The sequence below is a fragment of the Arachis hypogaea genome, chromosome 13 (genome assembly GCF_003086295.3).
Source record: "Arachis hypogaea cultivar Tifrunner chromosome 13, arahy.Tifrunner.gnm2.J5K5, whole genome shotgun sequence".
Lineage (NCBI taxonomy): Eukaryota > Viridiplantae > Streptophyta > Magnoliopsida > Fabales > Fabaceae > Arachis > Arachis hypogaea.
In genome coordinates, this window is record NC_092048.1 from 37,891,851 (window position 1) to 37,902,690 (window position 10,840).

Sequence of the window (10,840 nt, forward strand, 5' to 3'; positions counted from 1 at the left end):
GAGGGGGCCAGGGATTCTCCTCTGCTGCTTGTGGTCTTCGCAATGGAGGCGCTGGCGGATGCTCGGTACGGCGATTGGCAGGATGAACTACGGGTAGCAACAAAAAAAAGTAGCGGCTAATGGGAAAGGTCCTCCTTCGTCAATGCCGTTCGAAATAGCGGGGAGAAAAGGCTAACGTTTCCTTTCCTGAAGGGTGTTTGAAAGTTAGGGAAGGGGAAAGGTTTTGACTGTTTGGTCAAAGAAAGGGGAGTGGATGGGATGATTACAATGGTATTAGTTAAGATAATTAAAATTAGGATTTAAGAAATAGAGTGTTTATTAGTATACCTATTTTATTAATCTAATTGGGCTAACTATTAAGGCCCGTTGTTCATATTGTTCCCAAAATCATTGTCCCCCTAACATCTCCCTAAAATTTAAATAGAAAGCAAAATAAGACTTAGAAATTAATTTGATGTATAAAGACATAGTTATAAAGAAGAAAAAAAATCAATTAAAGTAAAATATGTCTCTAAAAGAGAAATAAATAAAAAAATAATATACAAATATATTTATCTCTTTAATAAAATAAATATAATTTTTTTATTAAATATTCTATTAGAATATTTAAATTTTTTTGTTAATTATATTTAATTAAATTCATCGAATATAACAAGAATTAATTATGACTAATATTTTTTTAAATCTTATTATTTAATTTATTTAGACTTTATTCATAAAAAAATTAAATGTATAATATTATTCATTTTATTAAACAATTTTTTAAATAATTTTAATAAAAATATGTCTCTTTTAATAATTAAATCTCCTTTAAGGTTCTTTTAAAACAAATTTTCTTAGAAAAATAGAGCGAGACCCATATAATTTTCAGATGAGTTATGGCGCGGGCCACAACCAACGGGCTCAACTAACATTCTGTTTTCCCTCCATTCAGCGCCAACACTCCCTTCCTCCCTCTCACACGTTTCTAACCCGCTCCTCTTCGCTTCCTCTGTTCCTAAATCGTACTCACAAACCTCAGAGAGTAGAGGATTCGAGATACCTCTATCGCAACATTCTGTGATCTATGGCGGACGATTCAGAGCAAACCAAATCGATTGAGTATGAGAGCGACGCCGATGGAGTCTCAGCGCCGTGGTGGATGGCACGGAGGATTGAAGCAAGTGACGATGAAGACCAAGAATACAGCCACGATGGGCTCACAGAAAAGTGCCGGCCGTGCTTTGCTCATCTTCATCCTCCAAATGAATCTGACGGCGGCGGCGAAGGTTCACCGGAGTGGTACCAAGAACTTGGAGAGAAAGTTGTTTTCGAAGAAGAGCTCGAAGAAATGAGCCAAGGAGATGAAGAAGAGCTTCAAGAAACTCTACATCGTGTGACTATGAAGAAAGAGAAGGAGACTACTGTTCGCGACGACGCTTACGTGCCTACGCATGGTTCGTTCTACATGCACGACGATCGCTTTCTAAGTCCCCGCCGCCGCTACCGCACGCGCAGGTATTTTTGCCATCATTCTTTCTCCTTTTTCACTAACGATTATTGATTATGCTCTGATTTTATGATCTATTCAAATACTTTAATTTGTTTGTACCGTTTCACTCTGAATTCAAGCTCGATCTGATTACTGCAATTACCTGCTTGATTTCGTGCTTCAAGTTTTAAAACAAATGCTTACACATGCTTCTATTCATGCTTTTAAAGGTTTCTGTAACGCACTTGTTAAGATTTTCAAAGATTCTTCCACCAAATTCAATCTTTCTTGATTTCTTTAAAGAGAAACGCTAATTATTGTTATGAATGCATTTTGATGATGGTTTAGATCTACTAGTAGGGAATGGCATTAGATGTAATAGAGCTATGTTAATTCTACTTAACTTCTTTCTCATATTGTTACATTAACATTTAATTATATATTTGTATTGTATCTTTTCAGTGCCTTCAAATAATATTGAGCAGTGTTTTTCTCAGATAACAAAAACCCTTTGATCTTCGTTTCTTGTTGATCCCCCTCCCTCTTTTTCTCCTTTTTTATTGTTCTCCGTAAAACAATAGCGAGAATTCATAATTCTACATTGTGCATTAATTTTAGTACATTAACGGTATTTAATGTGGCATATGTATGTTCATGGATTCCCCTTGAATAATTGCTGTCATCCAGGGGCATTGTCACTGGAATAAAATTGTGGGACAACTGCACAGATGAACCGAGGTGGAAGCATGACAAGTTTGAAGACATGAAAGTGAGGAACTATTGATAATAGTTTACTGCATCTTCGTTTCAAATTCTGTTACATGCTACATACTAAATGTTCTACATTTTCTGATACTTTATTGCCTGACTGTGATGATGAACGGTGCTAGATATGATTACCATACCTTACGATATTTTAATTTCAGGATAATAGTCCTCCGAAGAGTAATGATCAACAACAAAGGAAGAACCAAACCAAGGGCCAGAGATACATGAAGACGAACCAATTTGGATCCCCTGACAATTATGGAAATCAGAATAATCAGACATTAAGAATTTTTAAAGGAAGAGGACCTAAAAAATATAAACCTATTATGAAATGCAATAATCTAAATTCTTCGTCCAAAGACCAAATGTATGTTGACATACAAATGCCGTTCGTGTACAATTTCTGTTAGTTTTAGTCTTGGTTATTTTTAATGCCATCTTATTTTGAACATTTCGACCTTGTAGACATGAGAAGCTCAAGGAAAGCGCTTCAACTTCTAGTTCTTCCAGAGAGTACCGTGCTTCAGCTAAGATTTTGCCAACAAACACATCCGGTGAAACACTACACCAAACTACTTCACTGTTATTACTGCCTGGTACTTAACTGCTATTTTCAAATTGTACCGACTTTTAAACTACTTCATCTGCATTTGCTAAATTGTGGTCTGTTTATGCACTAATTTCGGTTGAATCTTCATTATGTTAATTTTGTTAATCACTTAATGCAGGTATCCATCATGGGGGCCTGCCTTGTGGTACTGTTGATGATCATGCTCTCATAACACTAACAGGATATACTCCTCAGTACAGTGTCAACTAGCCTCAAAAACTTTCGGAAGACAAGGTATGACTTCAATAAATTTAGGTTTTACATAGGACAACTGCAAGTATTGATGACATATTCTTAATTAGATACTTTGAGGATCATTTGTATTAAAGTTGTATCTACTTAAATAATACGCTGCTGTTTAATTTCCTCGTATTTCTTTTATGACTCCCTTTATTCTGGTACTGTACATATAATTCCCCTTTAACCAGCGTTCCTGGATAAGTATATATATGCTTCTTAAATAGAGGCACAAATATGGGAAAGTCAAACTTGTAACATCAATAAGCAGTTACACACCTAGCAGATAGAAGTGGTACGGATTAAAATTTTGTTCTATTAGCATAGCTTCTCGACCTGTTTATACATTGATCCATCATATTTTTATTTTCTTTTAGATTTCAGCGGCACAACTTGAAAATGAATATTGTCAGAGACGGATCAAGCCTCTAAGTCAAATTGCTTTACCAGTCTGACCGTGGGAATGGCTCGAGCGAGTGTGACAGTAGAAAATGAGATCAGCCTTGAGAAGAAGTGTATAGTTTCTATGATTTACTACTTGTAATCTGTTACTACGGTTTCTCTTTGGTAGGATTATGCAATAAGCATGCAAACATAATAGCTCCCGTTCTTTTGCCATAATGGACGATTTGGAAAATGCAAGACTACTTGGATCCATGTTGATAGGGTTTTGAATGTCCTTTTATTTCTCAAGTATACTTCACTTACTATCCCCCATTAGGAATGCACGAGGAAATGTATAAAACATTATACTGAAAGATGTGCCTCAAGCGGGTTGTCCTGTAGATAGCATTTCATTTTTTGTGGGAATCTAGCTGTGTACATTTTAATCCGTGATTTACCATTACCCTGAACCACGGTTTTTGTTCCCTGATGCTGCTACATGGATGGAAATACCCAATAATAAGTGATCGTTTAGTCGGTGACATAATGCCTAGAACCAGAGCATTATTTTTGTTTTATTTTAATTTGTTTGGGACTGGCAGAGAGAATTATTCTAGCTGCAATCCAGATAGATATACCCCAAGTGGGGCTTTAACATGCGCTGAAAAGGTTGATCGGCCGTATGCCCGTATAGTACCGCTAATTATAACTCGTGGAGTGTGTTAAAAATTATAATACTTTATTTTAAGAAACTCATTTGAGTTTTAGATAAAATTAATGTTAAAAGCTTTTCACGAGAAAAGCTTTGTTAAAAAGTGCGGGTAAAGTATGTGGTATTATTTGATTATTTGATATCAAATGTTGAAAGAATGTGATGTTCTGTAAAGAATTCTAGGAATTATTTTGGTAAAGGTATTTACCGAATATTTTGATACTGAATCGTTTAGTCTTGTAAATAATGGACAAGATAGGAATTTGACCAAGTGAACACGGGCGGAGACTCTCACTAAGGAAGGGGACAATGTCTCCCCCCAAATTATAATTTTTGTTAAAAAAAATAATTTTTTATAGAGATAATTTTTCTTAAATTATATTACAGTCTTCTTTTTTCAGAAAAAAAAATTAATCTCCTTTTTAAATTATAAATACAATCCATTAATAATTTAGTATAAACCCATAAAAAAAACTCAAATATTTTTGTATTGTATTAAGAAAATATTGTAGTCTAACTTATTTAAAAAATAAAATATAAATTTTATTCTCTTCCCAATGCACTCGCTTATCTACTCAAAGAAGCACTTTCACTTTTGTAGCACCACATTAGGTAATGTTTTCTATTCTTTTTCTTTGCCTCTTTAATTTTTTTTATCTTTTACTTTTTGAGATTTTGACTTTTTTTTTACAGATTAAAAAAAATTCTAATTCAACAAGTGATCCCTATTTTTCTTTTATAAGAAATGTTCCTTTTCTATTCTTCTTTCTACTACAAGAAAATTATTAAAGAACTATTAAACCAACAATTAAAATACATGGTCACACATTATATATAAATAAATAATAAAATAGATAAAGTATACTTTAATTTTTTTTCTTGATTTAAATAAATTAATTTATTTTTCTATTAGTGTTGCTTGATTGTTTGTTTATATTTTTTATATATTTGATTATTTACTTAGTTTACTACTATTTGTTATGTTTGTATGTAATGATACGTTATTTTGTTTATTTAGTTTTTTTTTTTTTTTGTTATTTAACTATTTAATTAAAATTTTGTATTATTAATGTTACAATACTAGTATTATTGTTCTAAATATTAAATATCTTATTTTAAATCGAAATATAATTTTTATATTCATAAAGATTATAGATTATAATTTACACTTTTTACTAAGTACATTTTTAATAATAGAAATTTATTTGGCCACTTGAATTATAGGTAAGTTTAAAACCATTGATATATTTATAAAAAAAAAAGAGATATCAAAGAAATGAAGATACTTTTACTATTACTACTCTAACATTTGAGAATTATCAAATTTTATTACTTCAAATTTTTCATTGAATAGCTCAAAGCATCTATAACTTTTTTCTCATCTATTGGATATTTTCATTTGGAAAGAAACTCTAGAATGCAACCAATGATTTAGAATTTTTCTCCAAATCAAAAAGATGAAATTCATCAGACTTATATTTGGTTATCTACATAAAAAAAAAATTAACAGCTATTTTTGACATAAATTTCAATAATAGATAATTTTAAAAATAAAAAAATATCAAATAATCTTTTTATATTATAAAATTGTAAGCGATAAGTAATAACTTATATATATTGTTGTCTTACTTTATTCATGATATGAATTCTTATTTACTTATAAGATTATTTTGCTATTTTGTAAAAAAAAGTTGTGCAATATAAGAGTATTGAATATACATGTCAATAAAGATAAGAGTAGTATATCTTTTATTTAATTGAATATTAAATACTACCCTAAATATTAAGAGTAGTATATCTTTTTATAAGAGTATTGAATATATATATTCATAAAATATTTGATCGAAATTATATATTTAGTTTTATTTAAAATTTATCATTAGAAATTAAATATGCCCCTAAATAATTAGTCTAGCTCTACCCTGCAATTGAGGGGAGTTAAGAAGAAAAGGATATACGTATTTCAAAAAATTTATCTAATTGCTACAAACGTGGGTGACTATTACTTGACTCTCAAGGTGTGGTAGGAACATGAAAAGTTGACCTTGGTGAGTAAGTAAAGTAAGAACGTGGGGAAGGTTGATAACTGTTAGAAAAAGTTTAGCAAAACAAATATTTTCTCTTTATAAATAGGAGAAGCAAGAGATTGCCAAGGGACTTCTATTCAACACCACAAAGTCACATTAAAGCTCTGCAAAATTTTTAATCATACTGATGCAATGAAAGATCATAAAATCAAGCGCATGTGAATGTTAGGAATCAGTTAATGTTTGTTTACTTCTTGTTTATTTCCTTTTCCATTCATTTCTTTGATTCGATTATTAGTTTTGTTCATAATTATATTTATGTTTAAACATTTTTTCTTCTTTCCAGCCTGTTTTAATTACTCTTGTGTTGATTTTATTTTCATCTTTGGTTTCATTAAACATCTGTTTGTACATTTGATTATCATTAATGCAAGAATTTTATTATTCCATAATTTTCAAAATTAATTTTGACATTAAAATTTATAAGTTCTAGCTCCAGTCCACTTTTTTAGAGGAGTCTTATCTGCTTTTCGAATTAAAATATGATGAGCGAAAATTAAAGTTTACGGATATCGACAAGTGCAACGGATCGCTCAAGTAATATCACAATGAGTGGATATCATTTCCACGAGAATTAAAGGATTGAGCAAGAAAATATTAGATTAAATACCTAATTAGATTGAAAGAATCTGGATTGAAGAGGGAAAGATTGTGTTTTGCTTAGAGCTTGAGAACCTTGAGTGCTTGAATGCTCGAATGCTTACGGATAGAGAACTTGAATGTTGATTTGAGAGAAGAGAGTGATAGTAAGAGTCATGGACTTTGGAGATGTTTATACTTTTAGAAAAATCAAACCTTGTTTACTTATCTTAAAGTTTGAAAAGATCTTTTACGACAAATCTTTAATAACTGATTTCCAATTCTTTGGTTCCTCAGTTTCTCGAGCATTAATTAGTCGTCAATTAATTAATCAAGAGATTATGCACAAAACTGATTTAGTTTTCTAATGAGATTTAAAAGTAGTCCTTAGGTCAAATTAAATGTCACATATTCAAACTAGTCCTATTCAGTTAAATCTTTAAAAGAAAAACACAATTTTTAAAAATTGTTCTAATTCGAATTATATGTCACTTATTCAAAATTAGAGTGACTGAAAATCATGTATGTGTCACACACTAATTGAACCATTACTCCTAGCCGAATTCAAAGAGTCATGTGAAAGAGTTTTCAAATTATAATTCAAATATCAAAATTTTCAATTATAATAAAAGAATTCAAAGGGGATTAGCATATCTTTTGATGATATTAATCCGAATGGAAAAAAGAATAACTCAATCATGAAATAGATCAATACAAGACTTCAAAATAAAATAAACGTAAATTAATAACCCACAGAAAACATAAACAAAGCTCCTAGTCCCTTTGATAGAGGATTAGTTACCCATGAAAAAATGAAAGAAAAATAATAAGAAGATATGATGAGGAACGAAATCGTTTTTTGTGAACAAAGTTCACTTATTTATATCCTAAATTCAAGAATTCAAATTCAAACTATCATAATATTATCTCTCGGAGAGAAAGATATGATAACTACTTACTGACTTTAATTTCAAATTCAAATCCATAATTCAAATCAAATCCTAACAACCAAATCTCTTATGTTTCTAGAAAGAATTAATAACTAAACTTCTAGAGTCTTCAATATTTCGAAAGTGATTAAGGCTTCTAATGATGTGGATAATTAAGCTTAGGACTTAATTGTTCCTTTCTGAGAGTTGTAATTAACTTTAAGTCGGGCTTGTATTAGAGAAAGTTGAGCAAAAAGCCCAAAAACACACCTCCAGAGGAGGCAGGTCTGCGGGGCATGAGGAAAGGTTGCGAGGAGGTTTGCCAGGCATGAGAAGAGGCCGCTGTGCATGGGTGCCTTTCCGCCGGGCGTGGGGATCTTCCGCCAAGCGTGCTTCCTTGTCCGCTAGGCGTGGAGCTTGGTCCATTTCCTTGTTCCTTAGGGCATGCTTTCTCTTTCTTACGCCATGCTTTTTCTGTACTTGTGTTTTTTTTTTTGTGAAAAAGCTTTAATTCTTGCTTGTTTTTAGGCCAAAAACTCTTGAAAACATATAAAAACTATCCTAACTCCAAATATTTTATTATTTATTAAATTTTTTTAGAAAACATAATAAATTTGATTAAAACCTAAGAAAGTAAATGAAAAAGAACTTTAAAAATTGCTTAAGATGACTTGTCATCACGACACCAAACTTAAAACTTTGCTTGTTCTCAAGCAAAAAGAAAGATAAATAAAGTTTAGCTTAATGAAAAAGATTTGAAAATCTTTTAAGATTAAAAACAAAAGTTGGATTTATGATAGTTCTTGTGGTTACATTCACCTTCTCTTATCCTTCATCAATCTTGCATACTATGATTTAGGAATTTTCAAATTCGAATTGTATTATGAAAATTCTTTTGAATTTGTATGACTTGAAGGCAATTTATTTTTTATTTGGGTTAGGGAAAAGATCTTCACGGGCTTTTGACTCTTAGTATTTTGTCACAAGGCAACTCTTAATAGACTTTCAATCGATAATCACGGGCTAGTTGGCCTAAGTTACCAGGTGATACGACACTCTAATTATCCAAGTCTCTCCTTGATACAGTCACACCACAAGCACGTAATGATGGTTTTGATCTAGATATTGATGTCCAGAACCTCTTTGGACTTCTTAATGTTTTATCTTAAGGCTACTCTTTAGGCGGACTTTTAATCGATAATCCCGGTCTAGTTGGACAAGTTATCGGGTGATAAAGCACCCCTCGGATTTACTAGCCCAAGTATATCCTTAAAATAGAAACATCACAGGCACATAACTTGGCCCAAATCATTGGTGCTTGATGAGCGGATAATTTATACGCTTTTTGACATTGTTTTTAGTATGTTTTTAGTAGGATCTAGTTACTTTTAGGGATGTTTTTATTAGTTTTTCTGTTAAATTCACATTTCTCGACTTTACTATGAGTTTGTGTATTTTTCTGTGATTTCAGGTATTTTTTGGCTGAAATTGAGGGACTTGAGCAAAAATCAGATTCAGAGGTTGAAGAAGGACTGCTGATGCTGTTGGATTCTGACCTCTCTGCACTCAAAGTAGATTTTCTGGAGCTACAGAACTCAAAATGGCACACTTTCAATTGCGTTGGAAAGTAGACATCCAGAGCTTTCCAGAAATATATAATAGTTTATACTTTGGTCGATTTTAGATGACGCAAAATGGCGTTAAACGCCAGTTCTACGCTGCAGTCTGGAGTTAAACGCCAGAAACACGTCACGAGCCAGAGTTGAACGCCAGAAACACGTTACAACCTGGCGTTCAACTCCAAAAGAAGTCTCTGCACGTGGAAAGCTAAAGCTCAGCCCAAGCACACACCAAGTGGGCCCCGGAAGTGGATTTATGCATCAATTACTTATTTTTGTAAACCCTAGTAACTAGTTTAGTATAAATAGAACTTTTTACTAGTCTTTTAGACATCTTATGATTTTTAGTTCATCTTTAGATCATATTGATCATGTTTGGGGGCTGGCCTCTCGGCCATGCCTGAACCTTCATCACTTATGTATTTTCAACGGTAGAGTTCCTACACTCCATAGATTAAGGTGTGGAGCTCTGCTGTTCCTCATGAATTAATGCAAAGTACTACTGTTTCTCTATTCAATTCAACTTATTCCACTTCTAAGATATTCATTCGCACTTCAATATGAATGTGATGAATGTGACAATCATCATCATTCCCCTACGAACGCGTGCCTGACAACCACTTCCGTTCCACCTTAGATTGAATGAATCTCTTTTGGATCTCTTAATCAGAATCTTCGTGGTATAAGCTAGATTGATGGCGACATTCATGAGAATCTGGAAAGTCTAAACCTTGTCTGTGGTATTCCGAGTAGGATTCAGGGATTGAATGACTGTGACGAGCTTCAAACTCGCGAGTGCTGGGCGTAGTGACAGACGCAAAAGGAGGGTGAATCCTATTCCAGTATGATCGAGAACCTCCAGATGATTAGCCGTGCCGTGACAGAGCATTTGGACCTTTTTCACAGAGAGGATGGGATGTAGCCATTGACAACGGTGATGCCTTACAGAAAGCTTGCCATGGAAAGGAGTAGGAATGATTGGATGAAGACAGCAGGAAAGCAGAGGTTCAGAGGAACGAAAGCATCTCTATACGCTTATCTGAAATTCTCACCAATGAATTACATAAGTATTTCTATCTTTATTTTCTGTTTATTTATTATTATTATTCGAAAACTCCATAACCATTTGATATCCGCCTGACTGAGATTTACAAGGTGACCATAGCTTGCTTCAAGCCGACAATCTCCGTGGGATCGACCCTTACTCACGTAAGGTTTTATTACTTGGACGACCCAGTGCACTTGCTGGTTAGTTGTATCAAAGTTGTGACAAATCATGAACTAAGATTAGAGCACCAAGTTCTTGGAGCCATTACCAGGGATCACAATTTCGTGCACCAAGTTTTTGGCGCCGTTGCCGGGGATTATTTGAGTTTGGACAACTGACGGTTCATGTTGTTGTTCAGATTAGGTAATTTTCTTTTTGTTTTATTTTCAAAAATTT

General features: G+C 32.9%; 1 protein-coding gene across 1 annotated transcript; it reads left to right on the forward strand.

The window, feature by feature from the left end:
• Positions 1–851: 851 nt before the first annotated feature.
• On the forward strand, positions 852–3,743 carry LOC112738128 (uncharacterized). The gene is made up of 6 exons (XM_025788425.3): positions 852–1,497; positions 2,159–2,240; positions 2,398–2,606; positions 2,705–2,835; positions 2,968–3,083; positions 3,464–3,743. The coding sequence occupies exons 1-5, from the start codon at positions 1,067–1,069 to the stop codon at positions 3,057–3,059; spliced, it is 945 nt and encodes a 314-aa protein (XP_025644210.1). The 5' UTR covers positions 852–1,066; the 3' UTR covers positions 3,060–3,083; positions 3,464–3,743.
• Positions 3,744–10,840: the final 7,097 nt, after the last annotated feature.